The sequence below is a fragment of the Stegostoma tigrinum genome, chromosome 7 (genome assembly GCF_030684315.1).
Source record: "Stegostoma tigrinum isolate sSteTig4 chromosome 7, sSteTig4.hap1, whole genome shotgun sequence".
In the NCBI taxonomy this organism is placed as follows: domain Eukaryota; kingdom Metazoa; phylum Chordata; class Chondrichthyes; order Orectolobiformes; family Stegostomatidae; genus Stegostoma; species Stegostoma tigrinum.
Window position 1 is genome coordinate 102815596 of NC_081360.1, and position 14599 is coordinate 102830194.

The 14599-nt window shown below is 52.7% G+C and overlaps 1 protein-coding gene across 1 annotated transcript in view; it reads left to right on the top strand.

The window, feature by feature from the left end:
* spega (striated muscle enriched protein kinase a) overlaps positions 1-14599 on the top strand; it is a 274095-nt gene that overhangs the window by 127823 nt on the left and 131673 nt on the right. Inside the window, exons 7-9 of the mRNA XM_059647655.1 lie at positions 6693-6883; positions 7699-7787; positions 10300-10475. Of these exons, the coding sequence (XP_059503638.1) occupies positions 6693-6883; positions 7699-7787; positions 10300-10475 (456 nt within the window). The remainder of the gene's footprint in view (positions 1-6692; positions 6884-7698; positions 7788-10299; positions 10476-14599) is intronic.

A 14599-nucleotide genomic window follows, 5' to 3' on the forward strand; every position in this document is an offset into this window, starting at 1 on the left:
CTCTAACCCCCATCCCCCATTTTAAACCCAAACCCCTCTCTAACCCTCATCCTCCTCTCTAACCCCCATCCCCTCTCTAATCCCCATCCCTCTGTTTAACCCTACAGCCCTTTCTAACCCCGCTGTCCAACCCCATCGCCCCTCTCCAACCCCCAGTCCCATCTGTAACCGCCATCCTCCTCTCTAACCTGCATTCCCCTCTGTTAGCCCCATTCTCCTCTCTAACCCCACACCCCTCTCCAATCCCCACTCACCTCTCTAACCCCTATACTCTAATCTAACCCTCACATCCCTCTACAGCCCCTATACTCCAATGTAATTCCCACACCCCTCTCTAACCCGTATACTCTAATCTAATCCCCACTCTTCTCTAATCCTCACACTCCAATCTAACCCCCATCCACCTCTCTAACCCCTATAACCCCAATCTAACCCTCACCCCCCTCTCTAACCCATATTCTCCAATCTAACCCCCACCCCCTCTCTAACCCCTATACTCCAATCTAATTCCCACACCCCTCTCTAACCCCTATACTTCAATCTAACTCTCACATCCCTCTCTAACCCCTGTACTCCAATCTAAGGCCAACCCCCTCTCTAACCCTCACCCACCTGTCTAACCCCTATACTCTAATCTAACCCCCACCCACCTCTCTAACCCCTCTCCTCCAATCTAACCCTCACCCCCCCTCTCTAAGCCCTCACCTCCAATCTAACCCCCACCCCCCTCTCTAACCTCTGTGCTCTAATCTAACCCCCAACCCCGTCTCTAACCCCGATATTCCATTCTAAGCCCCATAACCCTCTCTCACTCCTATCTAACCCCAACCCCTCTCTAATCCTTATACTCCAATCTAACCCCCACACACCTCTCTAACCCCCACCCCTCTCTCTGAGCCCTATACTCCAATCTAACCCCCACCCACCTCTCTAACCCCTATACTCCAATCTAACCCTCACATCCCTCTATAACCCCCATACTCCAATCTAACCCCCACCCCCCACCCTAATCCCTCTCCACCAATCTAACCCCCACCCCCATCCCTAACCCCTATACTCCAATCTAACCCCCACACCCCTCTCTAACCCCTATACTCCAATCTAACCCCCACCCCCCTCTCGAGCCCCTATACTCCAATCTAACCCTCACCCCCCTCTCTAACCCCTATACTCCAATCTAACCCCCACCCCTCTCTCTAACCCCTATACTCCAATCTAACCCCCACCCACCTCTCTAACCCCTCTCCTCCAATCTAACCCCCACCCCCCCTCTCTAGCCCCTATACGCCAATCTAACCCCCACCCCCCTCTCTAACCCCTATACTCCAATCTAACCCCCACCCCCCTCTCTAACCCCTATACTCCAATCTAACCCCCACCCCCCTCTCTAACCCCTATACTCCAATCTAACCCCCACCCCCCTCTCTAACCCCTATACTCCAATCTAACCCCCACCCCCCTCTCTAGCCCCTATACTCCAATCTAACCCCCACCCCCCTCTCTAGCCCCTATACTCCAATCTAACCCCCACCCCCCTCTCTAGCCCCTATACTCCAATCTAACCCCCACCCCCCTCTCTAACCCCTCTCCTCCAATCTAACCCCCACCCCCCTCTCTAACCCCTCTCCTCCAATCTAACCCCCACCCCCCATCTCTAACCCCTCTCCTCCAATCTAACCCCCACCCCCCTCTCTAACCCCTATACTCCAATCTAACCCCCACCCCCCTCTCTAGCCCCTATACTCCAATCTAACCCCCACCCCCCTCTCTAGCCCCTATACTCCAATCTAACCCCCACCCCCCTCTCTAACCCCTATACTCCAATCTAACCCCCACCCCCCTCTCTAGCCCCTATACTCCAATCTAACCCCCACCCCCCTCTCTAGCCCCTATACTCCAATCTAACCCCCACCCCCCTCTCTAGCCCCTATACTCCAATCTAACCCCCACCCCCCTCTCTAACCCCTCTCCTCCAATCTAACCCCCACCCCCCTCTCTAACCCCTATACTCCAATCTAACCCCCACCCCCCTCTCTAACCCCTCTCCTCCAATCTAACCCCCACCCCCCTCTCTAACCCCTCTCCTCCAATCTAACCCCCACCCCCCTCTCTAACCCCTATACTCCAATCTAACCCCTACCCCCCTCTCTAACCCCTCTCCTCCAATCTAACCCCCACCCCCCATCTCTAACCCCTCTCCTCCAATCTAACCCCCATCCCCCTCTCTAACCCCTATACTCCAATCTAACCCCCACCCCCCTCTCTAGCCCCTATACTCCAATCTAACCCCCACCCCCCCCTCTCTAGCCCCAGGCTCAACCAGAAATGTGGTGGGGGATGTTCTCCTACCCTCACCCCCACCCCTCCCCCTCCCTTGGGGCGGGCTTGGTTACTCCTGGTGCCAGGAGTCGGGTTTGGAGGATGTTGGGGGGTGGGGAGGGGTTGGCACGGTTGGGGGCAAGGGAATTGGGGCAAAAGTGGGCTTTGAAGTTTGGGGGTGGAATGGAGGGGTGAGGTTTCATTATTATCGAGTAAAGGTCAGGTTTTGCTGGACACCAGGGCTGCTGTGTCATTACTGAGAGACCATGGGTGGTGGTTTAGCCCGAGGATCTGTGTGAGTGGGAATTGAGCCCGTAATGTTGGTGTTACTCAAAGTGAGTTGACCGATCCCATCAGGAAGCTCGCAAGCTGTGTCTGAGATCCATGAGGTCGAATTAACGTCCGGATAATTAAGTATTCAGTCAGGTGTAATTAACCATGTACCTGACTGGGAGTATTTGATTGGGGAACGAGCCATCACAGGTTGGAATCTGTGGTGTGTGAACCAGATTTAAAGCTGAAAACGAATAGAGCTGGTCAATGGTTCATTAGGTAGTTAGGAGCGACCATCCCAAATCAAAGGCTGTAAGGTGCTGTAGTGGCACCAGGAGAATTCAGGAAAAGCTATCATTATCCCACTTTCTCCCTGAGTTTTAAACTGTCACAGAGAAATCATGACATAACACGGTGCGGAGCTGGATGAACACAGCAGGCCAAGCAGCATCAGAGGAGCAGGAAAGCTGACGTTTCGGGCCTAGACAATCCTGCCATCCCAGGAATCATTATGGGAAACCTTTGTTGCTCTCCCCCTTTACAAGGAAATCCTTCCTCAGGCGGGGTGAGCAGGGAGTGAGCCAAACTCCAGGAATGAATGAGTGAATGAGACCCAGCCATGATTTCTGAAGAAGGGTCTAGGCCCGAAAAGTCAGCTTTCCTGCTCCCATGATGCTGCTTGGCCTGCTGTGTTCATCCAGATCCACACTTTGTTATCTCTTAATGTTTCAGGTGTTGGCAACCCTTGTTCTTTTCCCAGCTACTAATAGTTCTGATAAGGGGTGACTCGATCCAAAACGTTGACCCTGTTTCTCTCTCCACAGATGCTACCAGACCTGCTGAGTTTCTCCAGCACTGCCTGCCTATGTTTCTGATTTGCAGCTTTTGCAGTTCTTTTTGTATGATAGAAGTTAAATTGACCAGCCTGTAATTCTCGTGCTTACCCTTACAGCCTTTTTGAACTAGGGCGTAACGTTTGCAATTCTTCAGTTTTTTGGGACCTCCCCGAGTCTATAGGAAACTGGAAGAGTGTGGACAGTGCCTCTGCAAATTCGATTTTCACTTCCTTCATTATCTCATATGAAGAGAGGCTGGGTCTGTTAGGATGATGGTGGGGATAGGGGTTTAGTGGTCTAACAGCCTACATCTCCTTAATATTCCCTCGCAGCGTTCCTGCATCCTCTCAGGGTACTGAGTGTCACATTCTCCAGGTAAAGACACTCCTTCCGTCAACAGGTCAAACCATTTGGTAATGGTTTTTAGAAAAACTCTCCTGCCGTTCCTGACTATCCCTGCACTTCCCAGTGTCTGACTATGGATATGGAAGTGACTGTATTCCCAGACTCTGTCTGTCACAACCTTCCATATGTTCAACTCTGCAATCCTCTGTCTCCAGGAACATCCTAGTCCCAGTGAAGTAATTTCTCCTCATCTCAGCCCTAAACCCTCATCCTGAGTCTGTTCCCCACCCCTCCCCAGTGTTCTAGATATCCACCCACACCATCCACCCTCACCCCCCAGGGGGACACAACCAATGAGAGACAACCCAGTCGAGCCCCTTCAGAATGGTGTTTGTCTGAAAGTGATCTTGTCTTATTTCTTTCTCTCTCTCCATCTCCCCCTCTAACTATGTCTCTCTCCCCTCTGTCCCTCCGTCTCTCCCTTGTTCCTTCCTCCTCTCTCTCTCCCCTCTCTCTCCCTCCTCTCCTTCTCTCTCCCCTTCTCCCCTATTCCCCTTTTCTCCCTCTCTCTGCCACTGCTATCCCACTCTCTCCCTCTCTCTCCCTCTGCTGTCCCACTCTCTCTCTCCCCCTGCTGTCCCACTCTCTCTCCCCCCCCCGCTGTCCCACTCTCTCTCCCTCTGCTGTCCCACTCTCTCTCTCTCTCCCCCTGCTGTCCCACTCTCTCTCTCTCTCTCTCCCCCTGCTGTCCCACTCTCTCTCTCTCTCCCCCTGCTGTCCCACTCTCTCTCTCCCCTGCTGTCCCACTCTCTCTCTCCCCTGCTGTCCCACTCTCTCTCCCTCTGCTGTCCCACTCTCTCTCTCTCCACCTGCTGTCCCACCCTCTCTCCCTCTCTCTCCCCCTGCTGTCCCACTCTCTCTCTCTCTCTCTCCCCCTGCTGTCCCACTCTCTCTCTCTCTCTCTCTCTCCCCCTGCTGTCCCAACCTCTCTCCCTCTGCTGTCCCACTCTCTCTCTCCACCTGCTGTCCCACTCTCCCTCTCTCTCGCTCCCCCTGCTGTCCTACTCTCTCTCTCCCCTGCTGTCCCACTCTCTCTCTCCCCCTGCTGTCCCACTCTCTCTCCCCCCCCGATGTCCCACTCTCTCCCTCTGCTGTCCCACTCTCTCTCTCTCTCCACCTGCTGTCCCACTCTCTCTCTCTCTCCCCCTGCTGTCCCACTCTCTCTCCCTCTCTCTCCCCCTGCTGTCCCACTCTCTCTCTCTCTCCACCTGCTGTCCCACTCTCTCTCTCTCTCTCCCCCTGCTGTCCCACTCTCTCTCCCTCTCTCTCCCCCTGCTGTCCCACTCTCTCTCTCTCTCCCTCTCTCTCCCCCTGCTGTCCCACTCTCTCTCTCTCTCCCCCTGCTGTCCCACTCTCTCTCCCTCTGCTGTCCCACTCTCTCTCTCTCCTGCCATCCTCACCATCAACCTCCCTCTTTCCATTAACCCCTCTTTGTCTCTCCCCCTCACTCTCTCCCCCTCACTCTCTCCCCCTCACTCTCTCCCCCTCACTCTCTGCCCCTCACTCTCTCCCCCTCACTCTCTCCCCACCCTCTCTCCCCCTCACTCTCTCCCCCTCACTCTCTCCCCCTCACTCTCTCCCCCTCACTCTCTGCCCCTCACTCTCTCCCCCTCACTCTCTCCCCCTCACTCTCTGCCCCTCACTCTCTCCCCCTCACTCTCTCCCCCTCACTCTCTCCCCCTCACTCTCTGCCCCTCACTCTCTCCCCCTCACTCTCTGCCCCTCACTCTCTCCCCCTCACTCTCTCCCCCTCACTCTCTGCCCCTCACTCTCTGCGCCTCACTCTCTCCCCCTCACTCTCTCCCCCTCACTCTCTCCCCCTCACTCTCTCCCCTCACTCTCTGCCCCTCACTCTCTCCCCCTCACTCTCTCCCCCTCACTCTCTCCCCCTCACTCTCTGCCCCTCACTCTCTCCCCCTCACTCTCTCCCCCTCACTCTCTCCCCCTAACTCTCTCCCCCTCACTCTCTCCCCCTCACTCTCTGCCCCTCACTCTCTCCCCCTCACTCTCTCCCCCTCACTCTCTCCCCACCCTCTCTCCCCCTCACTCTCTCCCCCTCACTCTCTCCCCCTCACTCTCTCCCCCTCACTCTCTCCCCCTCACTCTCTGCCCCTCACTCTCTCCCCCTCACTCTCTCCCCCTCACTCTCTCCCCCTCACTCTCTGCCCCTCACTCTCTCCCCCTCACTCTCTCCCCCTCACTCTCTCCCCCTCACTCTCTGCCCACCCTCTCTCCCCACCTATCCTCACCTCTCCCTTCTCTACACCATTCATCCCCTCCCCCCGCCTCTCCCTCCACCGTCTCTTTTTCCTCCTCACTCTCTTTCACCCCCCCTCCACTCCCCATCCTTCTCTCTCTCTCTCCCTGTCTCTCCTCGACCTTCTTTCTTTCCCTTCTCTTTCTCTCTCTCCCACCCATTTTCCCCACTGCCCCCACACCCTTCTCTTCCCTCTCTCTCTCCCCCCTCTCTCTATGTCTCTGCCCCCCACTCTCCTCACTCTCTCTCCGCCCTTCTTCCCACCCCTGCCCCCTTCTCTCCTATCTCTGTGCACACCTCTTGGCCCTTCTCTCCCCCACTGCCTCTCCTCCACCCCTCTCTCTCCACCCCTCTCTCCCATCCTTCCTCCTTTCTACTCCTCTCTCTCCACCCCTCTCTCCCACTCTTCCTCCTTTCTACCCCTCTCTCTCCACCCCTCTCTCGCCACTCCATCCCTCTCTTCCCTGTCTCTCTCCCACTGCCCCCAATCCCTCTCTGCCCCCACCTTCCCATCCCCCTGTCTCTCTCTCTCTCCCTCTCTCTATGTCTCTGCCCCGTGTCCCCTCCGCACCCCTCTCCCTCTCCCTCTGGTGATGCTGCAGACTCCACGGCAGACCGGAAATCATTGCCCCTCCCCACGGAGCTGTACAGTCCCATCACATCAGATGAGGAGTACCTGAGCCCCCTGGAAGACCCCATCGATTTGACATACAAGGGGAAACAGGCCCTGAGGCTGCCAGAGAGCCAACCCAGTGTCATAGAGACCCACTTCAGAGCTCCGCCCAGCTTTCAGGTTAGTACCGCATCACCGGGTGGAACATTCCGGCAGCTGCCTGCTGGATTGGGAGAGGTGCCTTCGGAAGGCTGTGAGACTGTGCAAGCAAGTGTAGGCCACTCATCCCATCCAGCCTGGGCCGCCATTCAGCAAGGTCATGGCTGATCTGACCATTCCCGACGCCACTTTCCCGCCTTTTCCCCATTGCCCTCGGTTCCCTTCCTGTCCGCCTCAGCCTTACTGACCCAGGCCCTGCATCCCTCTGTGATAAAGCACGCTCCGCAGATTCGCTTCTCTCTGAGAGGAGGAATTCCTCCTCATCTCCATCTGAATTTGGGTCACCCCTTATCCGGGGATGAGTTGCCTGGCCCTGGACTGGCCAAGAGGGGAAACAAACTATGCACACCTACCCCTGAGAATCCCTGTGTGTTTCAGTCAGGTTGCCTCTCATCCTTCCCCATTCCAGTAAAATCTCTGGAATTTTATATTCTATTCCCGTCAAAATCAATGCCGATGTTCCATTTGCCTTCCCACCAAATTTGGACAAACTTAGATTTTTGTGAATCAGGCACAAAGCCTCCCAAATCTCTGTGTGATGGAACTTTCTGCAGTCTTTCCCCATTTCAATAATATTCACCCTCTCAACAATCCAATTCCCCGTCTCCCTCTGTTACATGCCTCACCGACAGTGTAAAGCTCAGTGTGACAATAGGAAGAAGTTTATTGCTTCATGTAAAACACAAGAGAGAGATAAATCCCTGTCTCTCCCCTGCTGTTTGGGGCCCTGACTGGAACCCATTCACTGCTACCCGTGTCTCTGTGTCTGCCTGTAGGTTTCCCTGAGTGACCAGGTTGCAGTGGAAGGACAGAACATCAGTCTGACTGTGTGTGTGCTCGGACAGCCCAAGCCAATCATTTACTGGTGAGTGAGATTGAGCTCCGGACCCAGTCTCTTCTCCATCTCCCTGCGTCTGTCACTGCTCCGACTCTGCACTGATATCCCAATCACTTCCTAACCCAATGTGCACAGCTCTGTATGCAGGTCCACTGACCACACTGAATTAAGGGGGCTAAAAGGGGTCAAGAAATATCTTTAGCAAAGGGGCTTAAGGAAAATCCCAAAACCTTATATTCATACATAAGGAGCAAGAGGGTAACCAGAGAAAGGGATGGCCCACTCAAGGACGAAGGAGGAAAGTTATGTGAGGAGTCAGAGTAAATGAGTGAGATTCTTACTAAGTACTTTGCATCAGTATTCACCGAGGAGAGGGACATGACGGATGTTGAGGTTAGGGATAGATGTTTGATTACTCTAGGTCAGGTCAGCATAAGGAGGGGGGAAGTGTTGGGTATTCTAAAAGGCATTAGGGTGGATATAGGATCTATCCCAGGTTGCTGAGGGAAGCGAGAGAGGAAATAGCTGGAGCCTCAACAGATATCTTTGCAGCATCCTTAGACACGCGTGAGGTCCTGGAGGACTGGAGAATTGTAAATGTTGTCCCCTTGTTTAAAAAGAGTAGCAAGGATAATCCATGTAAATATAGACCAGTGAGCCTAATATCAGTGGTGGGGAAGCTGCTGGAGAAGATACTGAGGAATAGGATCTATTTACATTTGGAAGAAAATGAGCTTATTAGTGATAGGCAGCATGGTTCTGTGCAGGGAAGGTCATGTCTTACCAACTTTGGGAATAGAATTCTTTGAGGAAGTAACAAAGTTGATAGATGAGGGAGGGGCTGTGGATGTCATGTACATGGACTTCAGTAAGGCATTTGATAAGGTTCCCCATGGTAGGCTGATGGAGAAAGTGAAGTCGCGTGGCATCTAGGGTGTACTAACTAGATGGGTAAAGAACTGGCTGGGCAACAGGAGGCAGAGAGTTGTAGTGGGGAGGAGTTTCTCAAAATGGAGAACTGTGACCAGTGGTGTTCCACAGGGATTCGTGTTGGAACCACTGTTGTTTGTGATGTACATAAATGATTTGGAGGAAGATATAGGTGGTCTGATTAGCAAGTTTGCAGATGACAGTAAGATTGCTGGAGTAGCAGGTAGTGAAGGGGACTGTCAGAGAATGCAGCAGAATATAGATAGACTGGAGAGTTGGGCGGGGAAATGGCAGATGGAGTTCAATCCAGGCAAATGCGAGGTGATGCATTTTGGAAGATCCAATTCAAGAGCCAATTATGTGGTAAACGGAAAAGTCCTGGGGAAAATTGATGAACAGAGAGATCTGGGTGTTCAGGTCCATTGTTCCCTGAAGGTGACAACGCAGGTCAATAGGGTGGTCAAGAAGGCATATGGCATGCTTTCCTTCATTGGACGGGGTGTTGAGTACAAGAGTTGGCAGGTCATGTTGCAGTTGTATAGGACTTTGGTTCGGCCACATTTGGAGTACTGTGTGCAGTTCTGGTCACCACATTACCAAAAGGATGTGGATGCTTTCGAGAGGGTGCAGAGGAGGTTCACAGGATGTTGCCTGGTATGGAGGGTGCTAGCTATGAAGAGAGGTTGAGTAGATTATGATTATTTTCATTAGAAAGACGGAGATTGAGGGGGGACCTGATTGAGGGCTACAAAATCATGAGGGGTATAGACAGGGTGGATAGCAAGAAGCTTTTCCCCAGAGTGGGCGACTCAATTACTAGGGGTCATGAGTTCAAAGTGAGAGGAGGAAAGTTTAAGGGAGATATGCGTGGAAAGTTCTTTACACAGAGGGTGGTGGGTGCCTGGAACGTGTTGCCAGTGGAGGTGGTAGAGGAGGACACAATAGCGCCATTTAAGATGTACCTAGACAGATACATGAATGGGCAGGGAGCAGGGGGATACAGATCCTTGGAAAATAGGTTTAGATAGAGGATCTGGATCAGCGCAGGCTTGGAGGGCCGAAGGGCCTGTTCCTGTGCTGTAATTGTCTTTGTTGTTTGCTCTTTGACACAGGCACACAGGAATTCACACACACGCACACCTACACACACAGACTCTCATGTAAATAGAAACACACATGCACACACACACACACAGGCATGCTCGTGTGCACACACACACTCACACATGCACACATGTAAGTACAAACATACACATATACACACACATATACACACGTGCGCGCATAGACACACACACACATTCACACACACACACTCGCACACTCATGCGCATACACACACATATGTACACATGTACATACAAACACACACACACACCCCCCACCCCCGACACACACCTTGTCACACAGGCACATTGACAATCTCACACACGGATGGACTCTAATCGACCCACATTTCATTGTGGTCTGGTCTGCAGCAGCTCCGCTCATACCCCTGCGCCCTGGCACTACCCCCACAAAATGTGATACCCCCCTCCCCGTCACAGGGAGAGAGAGTGACCCCAGCCCGTCCCCTGCAGTATAACTGCTGTCGGATTTTCTCTGACAGGCTGAGAAACCGCGAGCCGGTGAAAAGCGACAGCCGGCACTACGTGCTGGAGGGGCAGGAGGGAAGGTTCCATTTGAACATCGTGGCTGTTCAGAGGGAAGATTCCGGAATGTACTCCTGCAAAGCCATCAACGAGTACGGAACGAAACAGTGTGAAGGCAAGCTGGAGGTCAAAGGTGAGTGGGAATCTCACCCCCACACACTCCCCGTGCCCCCAACACACCAAGCCACAGACAATGAGGGTGATTAACTCAATCTACTGTAAAACGCTGGTGCGGGTCGGAGCTTGGATTTGATATTGTCTCCAGTGGAGGGGTGGGCTCCTCAGGGAGTGTGGTTGATGATGTGTATATGCACTTTGTGTAAGATGTTTCATAATGTACCACCTAACATCACCTTTACAAAATTAAAACCGTACGTGAAGGGGCTCAGACAGTGCGAGGGGCAGTTATTTGTGGGAAATGCAGAGACTCCTCCCCAGGGCAGGGAGTTGGGGGAGGGGGGTTGGGGTTATGGGGTATGGTGTTCGGTGTTCGGCCCATTCCTGTTCCTCCTACACGTGTTCGGTGGAGGGTATTGAGGTTAGCTCGTCGAGGTTTGCAGATGGCCCAAAAGGCAGCTGGTTGAAGGAATGAGGAGTGTGAGAGGTTTCCACAAGAGCTTGGTAAAGTAGCAAAATGGCCAGGATCTGACACACTCTACATTTGAGGTGCTTTGCTTTGAAAGCAAGAATGTAGAAAGGCAGCATAGTGCTGAGCAGGCTGCAGAAACAGAGAGACCTGCAGGAGAATGTACAGCGGTTAACACTGCTGCTTCACAGCACCAGGGCTGTGCATTTGCTGCCAGCCTCATGCCACTCTCTGTCTGGCGTTTGCACATTCTCCCCCCGTCTGCGTGGGTTTCCTCCGGGTGCCCCAGTTTCCTCCCACAGTCCAAAGATGTGCAGGATAGGTGGATTGGGTATGGGAAATCACCCGTGGTGTTCAGGCTAGGATGGGTTAGCCATGGGAAATGTGAGGATACAGTGGTGGGAGGTAGTGTAGGTCTGGATGGGATGCTCTTTAGAGGATCGGTAGAGATTGATGGGCCAAATGGCCTCTCTCTGCATTGTAGCGGGGAGTGTGGGTGGGTCATTGGACATTTTCTAGGAGGAGGTGGACAGATTCCAGTTGGGCGGTGGAGGGGGGAAGGGTGGGATCTAGGGGTTTTCCGTGTGTGCGGGGAAGGTTGGGGGAGCGAATGTGGTGACAAGAATTTGCATTTGGAAATGCAAGCAGTCAGCTGTGATATCACTGAATAGCACAGCTGACTTAAGGGGCTGAATGGCCTATGTCAGTTCCAAATGTGTAGGGTATGGAATGAATGTTGATGGACCTGGGCTCACTATACTCACAGTCTGGGACGGGAATGAGCTGTGTAACATAGAGCTGTGCAGCATGGAAGCAGACCCTTCGGCCCAACTCGCCCATGCTGACCCAGATATCCTGAATTAATCCAATCCCATTTGCCAGTGTTTGGCCCATATCCCTCTAAACCCTTCCTATCCATGTCCCCATCCAGATGCCTTTTAAATGTTGTAACTGTACCAGCCTCCACCCCTTCCTCCGGCAGCTCATTCCACACACGCACCATCCTCTGTGTGAAAAAGTTACCCCCTCAGGTCCCTTTTAAATCTTTCCCCTCTCACCTTAAACCTATGCCTCCCCTAGTTATGGACTCCCTTACCCTGGGGAAAAGACCTTGTCTATTCATCCTATCCATGCCCCTCATGATCTGAGAAACCTTTATGAGTCACCCCTCAGCCTCCGAGGCTCCAGGGAAAATAGCCCCAGCCCTTCCCTGTAGCTCAAACCCTCGAACCCTGGCAACATCCTGGTAAATCTTTTCTGAACCCTTTTAACAGCAAATAGTTTATTGCTGAGTGGGGGGGTTTGTGTGGGTTCCTGGGGTGTAGCAGGTTATTGATATCCCCGAGGCATGTCGTGTTGTTTACGGATGGAAGAAAGGGACAAGAGGAGGGGGAGGTAATGGCCCAGTTGTATTATCACTGGACTCTTAACCCAGAAACCCAGATAACGTTCTGGGGACCTGCGTTCGAAACCTACCAGGGCAGATGGTGGAATTTGAATTCAATAAAATATCTGGAATTAAGACTCTAATGCTGATCATGAATCCACTGTCGATTGTTGGAAAAACCCATCTGGGTCACTAAAGCCCTTTAGGGAAGGAAGCTGCCATCCTCACTCGGTCTGGCCTCCTTGTGACTCCAGACCCACAGCAACGTGGATGACTCTGAACTGCCCTCTGGGCAATTACGGATGGACAATAAATGCTGCCCGAGCCAGCGACACCCTCACCCCGTGAATGAATAAAGGGGAAAAAAATAAACTGATTGCTTCCCCCGAGGGGTGGGGAGAGGGGGGTGGAGAACCAGAAGGAGTTGAATCTTTAAATTCAAGCTGGATCTCTTCCGAGCGTGAGCTCAGGAAGCGGATTCTCACAGGGAAAAGGCAAAACTGAAGAAGCTGGTGGTGATGAGGGGGGGGGGGGGTGCGGTGGGGGAAGGAAAAGAACCATTTCAACAGGAACTGAAGCATTTTTAGGCCCAGAGAGATCGGATCACAGTACAGGATGGCATAGTGTTATGGGGAGCATAACACTACGGTGCTGTTAGCCCAAGTAGAAAAGGCCCATCACAAAGTGAAAATGGAACGGGACCGCAGTGAGGAACCGGTGAACGGGCAGACAGCGTGGAACAACAATAGTGAGCAGGTGGTACCTCACAACACACAGCACTATAGTGAGCACAGTGAGTGTGTGTCACTCAGATAGTGAGCACAGTGAGCGTGTCACTCTGATAGTGAGCATTGAGTGTGTGTCACTCTGATAGTGAGCACAGTGAGCGTGTCACTCTGATAGTGAGCATTGAGTGTGTGTCACTCTGATAGTGAGCACAGTGAGTGTGTGTCACTCAGATAGTGAGCACAGTGAGCGTGTCACTCTGATAGTGAGCATTGAGTGTGTGTCACTCTGATAGTGAGCACAGTGAGTGTGTGTCACTCAGATAGTGAGCACAGTGAGCGTGTCACTCTGGTAGTGAACATTGAGTGTGTGTCACTCTGATAGTGAGCACAGTGAGTGTGTGTCACTCAGATAGTGAGCACAGTGAGCGTGTCACTCTGATAGTGAGCATTGAGTGTGTGTCACTCTGATAGTGAGCACAGTGAGTGTGTGTCACTCTGATAGTGAGCACAGTGAGTGTGTCACTCTGATAGTGAGCATTGAGTGTGTGTCACTCTGATAGTGAGCACAGTGAGTGTGTGTCACTCAGATAGTGAGCACAGTGAGCGTGTCACTCTGATAGTGAGCATTGAGTGTGTGTCACTCTGATAGTGAGCACAGTGAGTGTGTTAGAAATTTCTTTGGGATTCAGGAACTTTGGGAAGAGGACAGAGAAACGGTTACAAGGTTCTGAGCAGAGACTTTGAGGTGGAGGGAATGATCGGGATCAAAGGTGAGAATGTGTTTGTGGGAGTGGATAGGGCTGATGAAGGGGGTACGTTTAGAGTTTAGCAGAGAGTGTGTTTCCTCGGGCTGGGAGCCATTCACACACTTGGTAAGAAACCATGATTGTGTGGTGAGGGTCTGGGGCTGACAGAAAGCGCAGATTCGAGACACTTTGAGGGAGTAGTTGTGTTCACGAGGAGGCAGCTGAGACGGTACTGAATGCTCATCTACCTGTACGCCATCCCCAATTCCGCCATCTCCCTTTCCCCTCTTCCCCACACTCACCCCAACCCCCTAAGCTTGCCTTCCCCCGCTTTTAGATGGTTCTAACCAGGTTAGACAGGGTAAACACAGGAACAATTTTATTGATGACCCGGGGTGGGGGGGCGGGGATTGCGTTGGGGGGTCTGGTATGGCAGGGGTCACAGTCTCAGGTTACAGGGATAGGCCTGAGATGAGGAGAAATGTCTTCACCCAGAGAGTGGGGACCCTGTGGAATTCTGTTCCGTACAAAGTGATTGAGGCCAAAACATTAGAGGTAACAAGGTGTAGAGCTGAAGAAGGGTCCAGGCCCAAAACGTCAGCTTTCCTGCTCCTCTGATGCTGCTTGGCCTGCTGTGTTCATCCAGCTCTACACCTTGTTATTCTCAGATTCTCCAGCATCTGCAGTTCCTACTATCTCCAAGGTCAAAACTTTGAATGTGTTCAAGAATTTACAGTTCTTGGGGCTAAAGGGATCAGTGGGCGTTGGGAGAAAGTGGAAACGTGGCCCAGAATTGGATGATCAGCCAGG